Genomic DNA, 14,710 nt, shown 5'->3' with positions numbered 1-14,710 from the left:
TTCTGATGGCAGGAGCGCAGGCTGGTTCCGGAGCAGCCGTTTTTGAGTGGTGTCGATCCTACCCGGGCCACTGCCAGCTGCAAAGGTGATGGGAACCTCTTCACCGCCAGCGGGCATACAGGCTCCAGAGAGAGGGTGCTGGCCCAGGCCACCAAAGGGCAGTGCTGACCTGACCCGCCCTCCGCCATAGAGGTTCTCTGGCGGGAGCATAACATTGCGTCTCCACAACGGAACCCCTGGGGGTGGGAGGCCGGGGCATCCCTCTAAATCAGCATTTATTCCACCCTTCTGGGGGTGAATTCCCCTGGAGCACAGGCAGGAGAGCGGGGGGCAGGGAAGTGGGATTCGGTCGATCTGCCCCACCAATTGCAGCTCCCCCCGGGGGTACTCTGCTGGATTGTGATTAACCGCTATTGGAGTGTGTGCTGTTTCAGGGTAATACGGTATCACCGATAAAACGCTTGTTAATTATTATTAGTTGTGTTTACCAGAGTGCCTGGGATCAGTAGCCCGGACCCCGCTGTGTCAGGCGCTGCCCAGCCACAGAACAAGGAAACAGCCCCTGCCCCAAGACCTCATGTCCAACACACTAGCCTGTTAGCCCAAGCTGATTGGAACTGAAAGCATCACACGTGTTATCGGTCCATGACCTGCCTGCATTGTGTGTTTAAAATTCACTGAGGGAAGCAAATGCCGCCTAGCTAAACTGGGCTCCGTTTGAATCGAGTCTTGCTAGTTTTGTCCACTTAAAAGTTAAAAGGAGAGCAGCGATTTCTCCCCTGGCAGCTCTTCAGCTGCCCGTGCCCAGAGTGGGCGCAAGCCCTGACCAGTGCCCTACTGACACGCACAAAAGTCTGCCCGGATGCTGCCAGCCTGGGAGCACGAGCTCCTGCCGATCCCCGGGGAAGTTCTGTGCATGGAAGACCTGGCAGGATCAGGCCCAGAACTAACAGCAAGTCAGTTCCAAGAGGATAATGCACAAGCTACTCCCACTGTCCGTGGCAGTTTTGCAAACTGTGTGGCAAGGTTTATTTTTTCTCTGTGGTGAGCATGCTAGCCGTGATCTGCAAGGCTCTCTCTGAGCTGCTTGTGTAATAATCTCCCCGTGGCAGGAAACCCTGCGCAGGGACAGCGTTCCGCCTGTGTCAGATTTTCAAAGGTTTTCTCCACCTTCTCCCCCACCCCTCCAGGTCGGTCGGAGCTCGATCTTCAGGCAGAGGCAGAAGATAAGGAGATTGGAACTCACCAGGCTCTGCTGTCAGTCAGCTGTGCCTCTCTGAAGTCACGCCCTGCCTCCACAAAGGATGCTGAGACTGGAAGCAGTTTGCTTCCTTTCCCAGAGCCTGCACCCACACAATCCCTTATGGACCTGCCAACTGAGGGAGAGAAACTGGAGCACTACACCCGAGCTAGGCCCCGACCCCACCGCAGGAACAAGCAGCCTCCAAGCAAGCCCCATGTAAGCCCGCTTTTCATTTTTCAATCAGGCAGGGCTTAATTATGTGGTGGGGAAATATCTTTAATCAGCATTTATTCCAGCCCTGAAAGATGAAGCACAGTGAACAGCAGCTGCTTTATTATGCAGTCATCCGCTGAGCTTCGGCTGCTGCTGGTTTTCCCCTTCGAGGAGGAGGTTGTGGGCGAGGGTCTGTGGTGTTTGTATATTGCCGGTGGATTGCTAAAATCTTTCCTGAGATGCTGCAACTACATTGTAGTTGTGACAAGCAGAGAAGCTGCAGTCTGCATGCAGGGGCTTTGCCCATTTGCAGTGTCGCTTTCTGTCTGAGAATATTGATTTGAACCCTTTTTGGCCGGCTGGAAAGTCTCTGGTGGGGTGTATTTACCACCTACCGGAGCCTTCAGCAAAACTGGGCCATTTGCTTCAACTCTTAGATGCTTGTTTGCCCCAAGAATACACTGGCTTGATGAGAAGGCCCTTACCCTTTTGAAGGGATTTGGAATTAACCGTGTCTTTTCCACAGTAAAAATGCTCACTGCCTGGTATCCGGCTCTGATACTTCTGACTCATTTGATTAGTTTCAAAAGTGACAGGATCTGCCCCCTTTCCGTCAATCAGTTCATTTATAACTCAGCCTTCGGCCTTGGGGGAAGGCAAAATAACTTCGGGGGGCTGTGGAGTTAGAGCCTAAGTCAAGCAAGAGATCACCGTTTCTGGAGGAGCTGGGTAGTCATTTAGGCCAGACTAGCCCATCTCACGGCGGGATGGTTTTAAAAAGCTGAGGAGCAGAGTTTGGTTCCCTTGTCAAGCTGTTTCTGTTAATCGATCATTGGCTTCATTTTCAAAGCAGGGGATTCTGTCTCCATGCAGAACGAACCCAGGGTTTGCCCTGCACACAGGGAGAGTCTGGTGCTCCCAGCCCCTCCTGGGAGAAGCGTCAGCTGTCGGTGCAGGGTGCGTGGCAGGGCTCAAAGCCCCATCCGTGGGCTTTGTTCTGAGCGAGGGTAATGGCGGTGGTGCCCCTCCAGGTTCCCGGTGGTAGAGGTCTGGCCCGCTCCAGGGTTCATGTCCGAGGAGGTGCGGCCCACCCTCAGCACCCCGCTCTGCACCGACGCCACCTCCCTGGCACATAGGGGACACAGAGGGTCCCTTTGCACAGCCCACCCTCTGCCAAGGGTGAATTCCGCCCCGGGACCTGCCTGGCATCAAGCCTGGCACCTGCATTCCGAGCTCTGCAGAGCTGCCACCTGGCGCGGGCATTCGGAGAGTCCCTGGCTGAGGGCCAGCACCGGGCACTGGGAATCGCACTGGGCTGGCCTCTCAGAGGCACGCTTTAGGCATATCCTGTGGGCCAAAGGGGATGGATGGGATTTTACCAGAGGGTTCAGCAGGCTGCCGCTAATTTGACTTCTCTCCAGTGTCAGGGTTAGTGGCTGTGTCCCTGCTCCGCGGCTGTTCTGGCAGACAGGGTACCCCTCTGACCTCACTTCTCGCCTTCCCTCTCTTCCATTGGGGCCCAGCAGACACAGCCAGAGGGAGGTAACTCTGGCATCAAGCAGGGGCTGTGTGTTTACACACGGCGCAGGGCGGTGGTCAGCCAGGCCTCCGAGGTCTAACACCGTGAACCCAAAGGGAGAATCGCTTTGATTGGAGAGAAACGGTTCCTGCTCCTTATTGAGCCTGAGATGATAGAAGTCTTAACGGCCTCTTCCCAGAGACACAGTTCCTCGTGTCGGTGAGAGCCGGGCAAGCTCCAGCCTCCAAAGAGGAAAGGCTCTTTCGGGTCTCTTCTTTCTCCCTGCACCCCCGAGACCCAGGAACCTCCCCTGGAGCGTTCCCCCGAGATTTCACTGGGCTGTGCACAGCAGCCGGGACCTGCTGCCTGTACCGGGGCTCACCCCTTAGGGGGCTGGGGCTTGCCAGCCCTGATTACAGAGTGAGGGACCCCTGGGGTGGCTCTAGAAAGGGCAACGGGGCTGCACAACGGGCGATGCTCCAGAAGCTCTGGTCGAGTCTGCAGTGTGAGGAACGGCTCCTGCGGGGAAGACCTGAGACCAGGGGAGTTGCCCTAGGCAGGGAGGCCTGCGAGAGACCCTGACCCAGGGGAGAGCCTGCAGAGGCCCCAGCCAGGAAGGCCTGGGAGGAGAAAGAGAAAGCTTGGGTTGGGGGCCTTAGGACTAGACTTGGTTTGGGGAGTGGAGGGTTTTGATGGTTTATTTTATATTGATAAGCCCAGGCCCCAAGAAGGGGTATTTTTGCCCAAGAAAAAACCTGGAGGGAAGTTTTATTTGAAGAGTCCAAGAGGGGAAAAGGAGGCCGGCTGCCTCTAGGGTGACCCCAGGCCACGGGGAGTGCATGGGAGGCTGCTGGCCTGGTTCCACTGTCTCACTAACTAGCAAGCTATACTAGCGGTACAGTCAGGCCCCAGGCCTGCACAGCTGCCGAGTATGACGGTGATCATCTTGACACATCTCCTCCACACGAAAGAGGATGAGTTCCCTCCCATGCTGCCTGGTCTAGCAGCGAGTTGCTCCTACAGACAGGGACAGGCCCAAGGGACCGGCACGGCACTGCCTTTGGACTGCAGGGTTTTCTAGTCCGCTCCAGGCAGGAGAGAGTCCTTACGGGTTAGAGTATTGCCTGAGCATTCGGCTAGGGCCGTATCTGATGGATGTGATGTGCAAGTGGATGCTTAACACTGGCACCGCTCTCCAGAGGCATAAATAATGGTGGAATGAAAAGCTGGTATGGATTTAAACGCCAGCAAAGAAGAAATAGCCTTGTGCTTGTCAACTGCAAGCCATCGACCCTGTGCAACTCACGGGACTGGCCTGGGGTTGGACTGATGAGAATACCTAGCGCTGATGGATCTTGTTTCTGTCTGTCCCCTGGAGACGGCGGGCCAAGGTCTGCCCTTGGAGCTGTAGGCACCCTTCTAACGGAGTCACTGCAGCTTGTCCCAGTGTGCCAGGGACTTGACCGAACTTTGTCCTTTCCCAAGCTGCCCCCCCTTGCCTTGGTCCGGACGAAGCACTTCAGCGTCTGCCCCTTGCAACGTCTGGTTTTGTTGTGCCGCGCCCTCCTTGCTCTGCAGCTGCTGCTCATTAGCCAGGTTCTCTGCACGGTGCCTTTGGCACGGGGCTGCTCAGACAGGCCTGAAACGGTTCACAGAGAACCCCAGCGTGTTACGGGCACCTTTGTGCCCCACGGCCGTTGCTCAGGTGCCTGGGGCTGGTTGTAGGTAATGCACTCCAGCGGGAGCCAGGCCCAGGTCGCTTTAAGGGCTGTAGCCCAAAGGTCAGCTTTTGCAGGTGCGTAGTCAGGTTCATACACCTGCTTAAGAGCTTTGCCGAGTTGGAGACTGAGCATCCCAAGGAGCATTAATCACCTCTGGATGCAGAGCGGTGGCTGGCAGGGGTGCGGGCCTGCTTCAAAAGACCCACTCTGGGGCAAACACTTAGCAGCGAAGAAGGAGAGACCCTGGGTGAGACCTCATTACCGTGTCCTGCAAGCCCAAGTTTGGCCCAGGAGGAAGAAAAATGAAAATGTTGGCTCCGTCCCAGCCAACGCTCGGCTCTCCTGTGAGCTTGCAGGGCTCGGGAGTGCTGCAGGGCTGCTGCAATTTGAAAGTACTTTTTAATTCGTGGCATTGATGGGACAAAACGTCTGAGTTAACTGACCTAGAACTAGGGAAGGACATGAGCCAGACTCTGGGGCAGTTTGGATCTGCAGACAGTGCTGGGAAGGAATCCTGACTACTCCACGCAGGCCCATGGGGAGAGCTCTGCGAAAGTCCTGCCTCCTGGGAGGCCTGTGCGTCTGCACGGTGGGAACAGGAGCAGATAGGACTGTGCTTAAAGCTTTTGCCACCTCCTGTAAGTAACCCCATTAGAAGGGGCTTCGTAGCCCATTCCTCCCTTCGCGTATTGCGTTTAGACTGGGGTGGAGGGGGGAGGGGCTCCTGTGGCTTTTGACGGAGCCGTGGAAAGTCCCCAGATGGGAGCATTTGGTTCACAAGGCAACAGATCCCATTTTAGCGCTCAGTAACTCCAGCCCTCCATAAACGCTAGAATTCTCCCAGGGCGGGCTGCGGAGGTGAGTGGGGAGGAGGAAGTGTGGGAGGATGAGAGCCCTTCCAGGTGTTTAGCTGGTATCATTACAACCTAGCAGCTGTTCTGTGTCTGACTGCACCCCAGGGAGTCCCTGGCCCTCCTAGCAGTCGGGGAGGGGTCTGGGGGGGTCAGTGTTCCATTTCACGGCCCTGGCGGTAGGACTAAACTTATAGAATTAGGATGATAACACTTTGCACTCGGTGCTTTTATATTTTCTTTCCAAAGGGCCTTACACACAGTAACTAGTTCATCCCTGGAGCCTTCCTGGGAGTTGGGTAACCCGATGTGACTAACCCCATCTTCAGCTGGGGAAACTGAGGCACTCAGCAGGCCGCACCCAGATCCAGGGGAAGACGGTGCAGTTCTCCTGGGCCAAAGTGGGTGGGGCTGTGAATGGTGATGTAAGTTGCCCATTGGGTTCATGGTACTAGTGCTTTGGCCATAGCCTTGGTTGGACAGCGCTGTTGTTGTACCATGTTGGCATTCAGTGAGTGTGCAAAATGAGCGTGAGGTGTGCTGGCCCAGCAGGAGGGGGTTGCACGGGGGTTAAGATCACATAGCTTTCCTGCCCTGCTTTATGTTACACCCCAACAGTTAGCTGTCTGGCTAATGCCTCTTCTGCCTAGGCAACATGTAGTGTTACACACCTGCTGGCTGGAGACTGTGCGTGCGAATTGGGGCACGGGGACCTCACTGCTGGCAGGAGTTACCAGACCGGCTCTGTGACAGGGCAGGAGGGTCCTGCATGCCAGGCTTGGCCTCCCCCTGCCTTTTTAGTTCCTTGCAAAGCCCCTGTCCGCTCCCTGTCTCTGGAAGCAGGTGCTGGCCGAGGTCTGCATCCCTCAATAACGGAGCATCGCTTGCTCGTTGACGTCTCCTACAGGAAACGTTCCACTCACTAATCTCTACTCCACCACCCGGGAGGTGAGCTAGAGTTGGATGCTCGGAGCTCACCTCCCTCACTTTGGGAGGCAGTTACCTGGCTGGTTTCCAGCCCCCGCCCTCCCAGCTGGAGCCGTGGCCTTGGTGCTCAAACTGCTAAGCCATAGAGACCTTCTGCAAGGGCAGAGACGGTGTTCAGTGGGGGAATCAGAGGGGTCTGTCACGGGGCGGGACTCACAGCATGGCGCCTCCTGCTGGTCGTCCAGGGAATTAGCATTTCCAGCCTCTGGAGCACCCTCTGCAGGCCCATGTTCTGCTTGCCGCTGGGCCCGAGTCCCTCCTGGACCGCGGTGCCCCTTTCAGGCCGGGGTGCTGCCCCCTGGCAATACCCCCACAGATCTGGGTCTCCCCTCCCCAGGGGACCCCCCAACCCTCTATCCCCACCTCAGACTATGGCTACTGCCAGTCTCGATCTAGCCCCCATTCACTGGGGCAGACCTGCAGTGTAAGTGCCACTCATCACCAGCAAAGGGGGTCTGGACCTGCTGCCTCTGCCTACCCATGGGCTGCCCCTCTGCATCCCCAGTACCTGTCTGGCCTTTAACAAGGCCTGCAGCCTGGGGGGTTTCCAGGCTGGAGCTCCCCAGCTCCTCTGGCCTTCCCCCAGCCCTGCTCCACTTTAGGTACCTTCTCTAGCTCCCAGCAGCCAGGCCCTTCTCCCTCAGCAAGCTAGAGAGAGACTATCAGCTTCACTGGCTTTTATAGGGCCAGCTGCAGTCTGATTGGGGCGTGGCCCAGCTGCAGCTGCTTCCCCAATCAGCGAGCCTTTAGCTCGCAGCCCCTGCCCCCTCCCAGGGCAGGAGCAGGTGACCACCCCGCTACAGGGCCCATTCTGAGAAACAGAAGTGATTATCCTCTCAGTGCACACATCCTGCTGGGTGAGGGCTCTTGTCTGCCATGCAAAATGCTCCCTAGCCTAGGAAAACAGCCCATAGAAAGCGACTCCCTGGAGAGCTGTGTGTGCTGCAGGCATTCCTGTGCCCGGGGGTGCATGCCTTTAGCCACAACACGACACAAACACGCCCTGGGTTGGCAGTGACCATCCTAGGCTTCCCGCCGGGGAATAGCCCAAGCACCCCGGGGTTCCCCAGGGGGCCCGGTCTTTTGTATCACTCATGTCAATCAAAGGCTTCCTCTCCAAAGCACATGGTTGGACTTGGATGTGAATACGACCCTGGGGATTGAAAAGGAGCTCCTGGATGGCCCAGGCCAATGTCCCCGTGTGTGTTTAGCTGGGGGAGCCTCCAGGGGACAGGGCCTTTCTGATTGGTCATACTTGTTAATGCTCTGGAAGGAAGAAGCAGCCCATTCCTCACCTTAGCGGGTGATGCTGCATGGGGGGGTGGAGGGAGGGAGGTAAGTGTGACGAGCAGGAAGGGCAGAGAAACCCTAGAGAGAGACCAGTGGGATCTGACACAGGAGTAGGGAATAGCAAATTGGACCTGGGAAAACAAGTGGCATTTGTCTGGGGGAACCCATGGCCATGGGGTGACAGACAGTGGGGGGAGCAGCCAGCCAATGAGATGTGCACATGTGAGGGGAGTGTGGTTTGGGGGTGGACCCAGGCCTGTTAGCAAGATAGCGGGTCTCGTCCCAGGCTGTTGGGTGACTGACACATTTGGGACACGATGCTCGGGTCTGGGCTCTGCCATGCAGTAAAGCTAGAGAGGGAGGTGGGAGGTGCAGGCACTGGAGCAGCGTGTGAGGGAGCAGTGAAAGGGCCGGACACTGAGGAGGTGAAGAAGCTTGGGCAGGAGATCTGGGCTAGCAGCTGGCCAGCAGGGGCCTGCTCCCACACACAGGAGTGGGGTGTTTCCAGGGGGGCAGGATCATAGAATCATAGAATATCAGGGTTGGAAGGGACCTCAGGAGGTCATCTAGTCCAACCCCCTGCTCAAAGCAGGACCAACCCCCAACTAAATCATCCCAGCCAGGGCTTTGTCAAGCCTCTAAGGAAGGAGATTCCACCAACTCCCTAGGGAACCCATTCCAGTGCTTCACCACCCTTCTAGTGAAATAGTGTTTCCTAATATCCAACCTAGACCTACCCCACTGCAACTTGAGACCATTGCTCCTTGTTCTGTCATCTGCCACCACTGAGAACAGCCGAGCTCCATCCTCTGTGGAACCCCCCTTCAGGTAGTTGAAAGCAGCTATCAAATCCCTCCTCACTCTTCTCTTCTGCAGACTAAATAACCCCAGTTCCCTCAGCCTCTCCTCGTAAGTCATGTGCCCCAGCCCCCTAATCATTTTCGTTGCCCTCTGCTGGACTCTCTCCAATTTGTCCACATCCCTTCTGTAGTTGGGGCCCCAAAACTGGACCCAATACTCCAGGTGTGGCCTCACCAGTGCCGAGTGGAGGGGAATTATCACTTCCCTAGATCTGCTGGCAGTGCTCCTTCTAATACAGCCCAAAATGCCGTTGGCCTTCTTGCCAACAAGGGCACACTGCTGACTCATATCCAGCTTCTCATCCACTGTAATCCCCAGGTCCTTTTCTGCAGAACTGCTGCTTAGCCAGTCGGTCCCTAGTCTGTAGCCGTGCATGGGATTCTTCCGTCCTAAGTGCAGGACTCTGCACTTGTCCTTGTTGAACCTCATCAGATTTCTTTTGGCCCAATCCTCCAATTTGTCTAGGTCACTCTGGACCCTATCCCTACCCTCCAGCTTATCTACCTCTCCCCCCCAGTTTAGTGTCATCCATGAACTTGCTGAGGGTGCAATTAATCCCATCATCCAGACATTAATAAAGATGTTGAACAAAACTGGCCCCAGGACTGACCCCTGGGGCACTCCACTTGATACCGGCTGCCAACTAGACATCAAGCCATTGATCACTACCTGTTGAGCCCGATGATCTAGCCAGCTTTCTATCCACCTTGTAGTCCATTCATCCAGCCCATACTTCTTTAACTAGCTGGCAAGAATACTGTGGGAGACCGTATCAAAAGCTTTGCTAAAGTCAAGATGTATCACATCCACCGTTTTCCCCATCTCCACAGTGCCAGTTATCTCCTCATAGAAGGCAATCAGCTTGGTCAGGCATGACTTGCCCCTGGTGAATCCATGTTGACTGTTCGTGATCTCCTTCCTCTCCTCCAAGTGCTTCAAAATGGATTCCTTGAGGACCTGCTCCATGATTTTGCCAGGGACTGCAGTGAGGCTGACTGGTCTGTCATTCCCCCGGTTCTCTTTCTTCCCTTTTTTAAAGATGGGCACTACATTTGCTTTTTTCCAATCATCCGGGACCTCCCCTGATTGCCACGAATTTTCAAAGATAATGGCCAATGGCTCTGCAATCACATCAGCCAACTCCCTCAGCACCCTCGGATGCACTAGATCTGGACCCATGGACTTGTGCATGTCCAGCTTTTCTAAATAGTCCTTAACTTGTTCTTTCACCACTGAGGGCTGCTCACCTCCTCCCCATACTGTGCTGCCCAGTGCAGCAGGGTGGGAGCTGACCTTGTCAGTGAAGACCAAGGCCAAAAAAAGCATTGAGTACTTCAGTTTTTTCCACATCATCTGTCACTATGTTGCCTCCACCATTCAGTAAGGGCCCCCCACTTTCTCTGAACTTCTTCTTGTTGCAAACATACCTGTAGAAACCCTTTTTGTTACCCTTCACATCCCTTGCTAGCTGCAAGTCCAGTTGTGCCTTGGGCTTCCTGATTACACCCCTGCAAGCTCTAGCAATATTTTTATACTCCTCCCTAGTCATCTGTCCAAATTTCCGCTTCTCGTAAGCTTCCTGTTTGAGTTTAAGCTCACCGAAGATTTCACTGTTAAGCCAAGCTGGTCGTCTGCCATATTTGCTATTTTTTCTGCACTTCGGGATGGTTTGTTCCTGTGCCCTCAGAAAGTCTTCTTTAAAATACAGCCAGCTCTCCTGGACTCCTTTCCCCTCATATTAGCTGCCCAGGGGCTCCTGCCCATCAGTTCCCTAAGGGAGTCTAAGTCTGCTTTTCTGAAGTACAGGGTCCATATTTTGCTACTCTCCTTTCTTCCTTTTGTGAGGATCCTGAACTCAACCATCTCATGGTCACTGCTGCCTAGGTTGCCACCCACTTCTACTTCCCCTACCAATTCCTCCCTTTTTGTAAGCAGCAAGTCAAGAGGAGCATGGCCCCTAGTTGGTTCCTCTAGTCCTTGTACCAGGAATTTGTCCCCAACACTCTCCAAAAACTTCCTGGATTGTCTGTGCACTGCTGGAATGCTCTCCCAGCAGATGTCAGGGTCATTGAAGTCCCCCATTAGAACCAGGGGCCTGTGATCTGAAAACTTCAGTTAGTTGTCCGAAGAAAGCCTCGTCTATTTCAACCTTCTGATCCAGTGGTCTATAGCACACGTCCACCACAACATCACCCTTGTCGCTCTTGCCTTTAAACCAGGGGTCGGCAACGTTCGGCACGCGGCTCACCAAGGTAAGCACCCTAGTGGGCTGGGCCAGTTTATTTTCCTGCTGACGCGGCAGGTTCGGCCGATCGCGGCCCCCACTCGCCGTGGTTCGCCGTCCCGGGCCAATGGGGGCGGCAGGAAGCGGCATGGGCTGAGGGATGTGCTGGGCGTGGCTTCCCGCCACCCCCATTGGCCCAGGACGGCGAACCGCGGCCAGTGGGGGCCGCGATCGGCCGAACCTGCCGCATCAGCAGGTAAATAAACTGGCCTGGCCCGCTAGGGTGCTTACCCTGGTGAGCCACGTGCCAAACGTTGCCGACCCCTGCTCTAAACTTAACCCAAAGACTCTTAACAGGATTTTCTCTAGTTTCAAACTGGAGCTCTGAACACTCATACTGTTCTCTTACATACAATGCAACTCCTCCACCTTTCCTCCCGTACCAGTCCTTGAATAGTTTATACCCATCCATGACAGTGCTCCAGTCATGTGAACTGCCCCACCAAGTTTCTGTTATTCAAGTCACATCATAGTCTTTGACTGTGCCAGGACTTCCAATTCTTCCTGCTTGTTTCCCAGGCTTCTTGCGTTCGTGTACATGCACCTAAGATAACTAGCCAAGACTCATAGCACCTAGACCCATAGCCCGTGGAATAGTCTCCTAAAGGAAATGATGAAATTCCTTCCTCCAACCCCAGCTGTGTAGGACGTTTTGGGGCAAAACACTGGCAAATGATCTGAGGAGAGCAATCCAGAACCAGGGCAAGTACTCAGAGTGTGGGATGGCTGGGTTCGCTGACCAGAAATTGGAGACAATGAGGCCTACGAATGATCTGACTCCTCACAGCTCTGACGTCACCCAGTTTTGGCCTAGAATTTTTGCCATATTCGCAATCTGTATTCGGTGGGGTGTTTTCGTAGGGTGTTAAAACCTGGGCCCTCATCCTGGAGCTTTTCCATTAAGTCGAAAGTGAAATGAAACACGCGCGGGCTCCTGCTGTCCAGGGGAAAGCATTGAAACGTGGCACTTGGGACACGTGCCCCAAGGCTGTTGCTGGGAAGAGGAAGACTGGGCTGCTTTTGGCTATCACCCTGGAACTGGGTGCAATCTCTAATTGGTAACGTCACCAAGCATGAGCTAACGGGCAGCCAAGTTCTAAAAGCACCACACGGGCAATTTTCAGACCTAGTGCCGAGCAGCTGGAAACGCTGCAGAATAATGGCAGGGGAAGCTTTGACACAACACAGGCTTTGGCTTCAAGCACAAGCTCTTGGAAAGGCGCAGAAGAAAACACGCTGATGCAAAGTACACCATGGCAGCTAGACATCGCCCCAGCCTGGCCAGGCTGGGTGTATGTCTCTGAGCCTGCAGGCAGGGTTGTTTGAGAACAGCCGGGAGGTGCTGTGGAGGGTTTGAAGGGACTGTCAGGTCTGCAGCTGTGCGCTCTGTAACAGGGGAGAAACCGTTTCGATGCTGGAAGCAGCGCTTGGCTTGGGATATTATTCTGGAGTGGGGTTTTTTATGTCCCTTCTGATGCACGGCCATGTGGCACTGAAGGGAGGCCATGTGAGCTAGTGCAGGGGCTCTCGACCTTTCCAGACCACCGTACGCCTTTCAGGGGGCTGATTTGTCTTGTGTACCCCAAGTTTTACCTCACTTAAAAATGACGTGATTCCAAAATCAGACATAAAAATACAGAAGTGTCACAGCAGAATAGTACTGACAAATCGCTGACTTTCTCCTTGTTACCATATCAGGCAAAAATAAATCCATTGGAATATAACTATTGTACTTACATGTCAGTGTATAGTCTATAGAGCAGGAGAAACAAGCCATTGTCTGTATAACAGTTTAGTCTGAACTGACTTCGCTAGTGCTTTTTATATCGCCTGTTGACAAACTAGGCAAATCTCTAGATGAGCTGATGTACCCCCCAGCAGTACACACAGCCCTGGCTGAGAATCAGCGTGCTAGTGGATAGAGCTCTGTCCTGGGATTCAGGAGACCAGGGTTATATTCCCGGCTCTGCCACTGGCCTGCTGAGAGACCTTGGGCAAGTCTCTGGGCCTCAGTTTCCCCCTCTGTGAAACAGGGCTAATGTTGCCCTCCTTTATAAAGAGCCTTGAGATCTGCTGATGACGAGGGCTAGGTAAGAGCTAGGTGGTGTTGCTGTTACTGCTATTTTATTATTATTCAACAGCAAATGTGTACACAGGTGTATGTGCGTGTGCCATTAAAAAGCAGTTGCATCAGTAGGAACGTCCGGGAGTGATTTGTCACTTTCTCCTGGGATCGCTCCCCCTGAATTCAGCTTTCCCCCGCCTCTCGCCTCCTCTTTTCCCTGCTTCTGCAGCACTGCGCTCTTCTGACTGTGGCGCTTGCTCGTAGGTCCAGCCCGCCCCGTCTGAGAATGACGAGGACAGAAGCATTACTTGCGTGGATGAAGGGCTAGAGGAGTTCTTTACGAAGAAGCTGATCCAAGAGGAACCGCCGTAAGTAAACGAAGTGTATTCAGTACTGTCGCTGCTACTGTGCCGCTTCCCACTGTCAGCTCTCTGGCAACGCCAGCCCTGCCTTCTGGGCCTCCGCGGGCCTCGCTGTCTGTGTACAGGCCGTGATACACACGTACCAACCCACGAGACCTCAGCCTCCAGTCCCTGATCCAATGACCACACACAGAATCACCTGCTGTTCCAATAGTTACACCTTAGAACACAGCTCTGCTAAACATAAGGTGGCCACGCGCATGTTCCCAGGACACTGGAGAATTGGGGTCACGGAGGGGGCAAAGCGGCGTGCTCTTATAAAGGGCATCCTCCGTCTGCTACCAGACAAAGCCACATCTGGTTTGTCCCAGTACCAGACGGGGGAAAACCACCCCAACAGAGGTCTGTCCAGGCCAAAACTGGACGAGGGACGTCCTTAGCTAAACACACAGCTCTTTGATCTAGTTATAGTGAAAACAAGAATCAGTTTATTATCAAAGAGATTCAAGTGAGTGTGAATAAGAATATTGGAAACGGTTACAAATAAAATCAATAACACACTTTCTAGAGACCAAACTTAGCTCACAAGTTCTCCTCCTATCTAAAGAAGCTTGTCTCACCCAAAGATTTCTCCAGTGTTTTCAACCAAGCCTGGCTGGGATCCCTTTTCATGAAGCAAACTTCCTGCCTGTTCACTTCCTCGGTGAAGGATTCCAGGTAGGGTGACCAGATCACCCAAGTCAAATATCGGGACATGGGGGGGGGGGGCATGGTGGGAGGGGGCAACCCCCTCCCCAAAACACCCCGCCCTTTCCTCCACAAGCGCTGGAGGGAGGCCCGGGAGACGCAGGGGGAGCGCGGGGCTGGGGTGAGTAAGAGTTCGGCCTGGCCCCGAGCAGGCAGGACTCAGTCGGGCGGTAGGGAGAGGAGGGGGGCGGCCCGCGGGGCCAGGCGGTGGCTGTTCTCACCCCCGGCCAGCGGGACTCGGGAGCAGCCGCTGCTGCAGCTCCCACTGCCGCGGGGGGAGGAAGCGGCCATGGCGCTCCGCGGCTGCGGCTCTGGCGCCCCCGAACCCCCGAGCCGGGGCCTGCTGCGGGGACCCAGCAGTGCGCACGGCTGCGCCCAGCCCCTGGCCAGTCGCGTCTGGGCTGCTGCCCAGCTGGTGCTATCCCGCGGCGGCCCCGGAGTGGGGGCAGCAGGCCCCAGCCCCCCCATCCCGCTCGGGTCCCGCAGGGGAACGAACAGGGCTGGGCTGCCGATGCCTCTGCCCCGGGGCCGCCGCGGGATAGCACCAGCTGGGCAGCAGCCCAGACG

General features: G+C 55.1%; 1 protein-coding gene across 1 annotated transcript in view; it reads left to right on the top strand.

Annotated features, from left to right (window-relative positions):
- CARMIL2 (capping protein regulator and myosin 1 linker 2) overlaps positions 1 to 14,710 on the top strand; it is a gene marked incomplete in the record, with an annotated part of 133,006 nt that overhangs the window by 87,262 nt on the left and 31,034 nt on the right. The window contains 2 exon segments of the mRNA XM_034788268.1: positions 1,191 to 1,459; positions 13,299 to 13,402. Of these exon segments, the coding sequence (XP_034644159.1) occupies positions 1,191 to 1,459; positions 13,299 to 13,402 (373 nt within the window).

The sequence above is a fragment of the Trachemys scripta genome, chromosome 13, assembly GCF_013100865.1.
Source record: "Trachemys scripta elegans isolate TJP31775 chromosome 13, CAS_Tse_1.0, whole genome shotgun sequence".
Classification (NCBI taxonomy): Eukaryota; Metazoa; Chordata; order Testudines; family Emydidae; genus Trachemys; species Trachemys scripta.
This window is presented reverse-complemented; position numbering and strand designations above follow the sequence as displayed.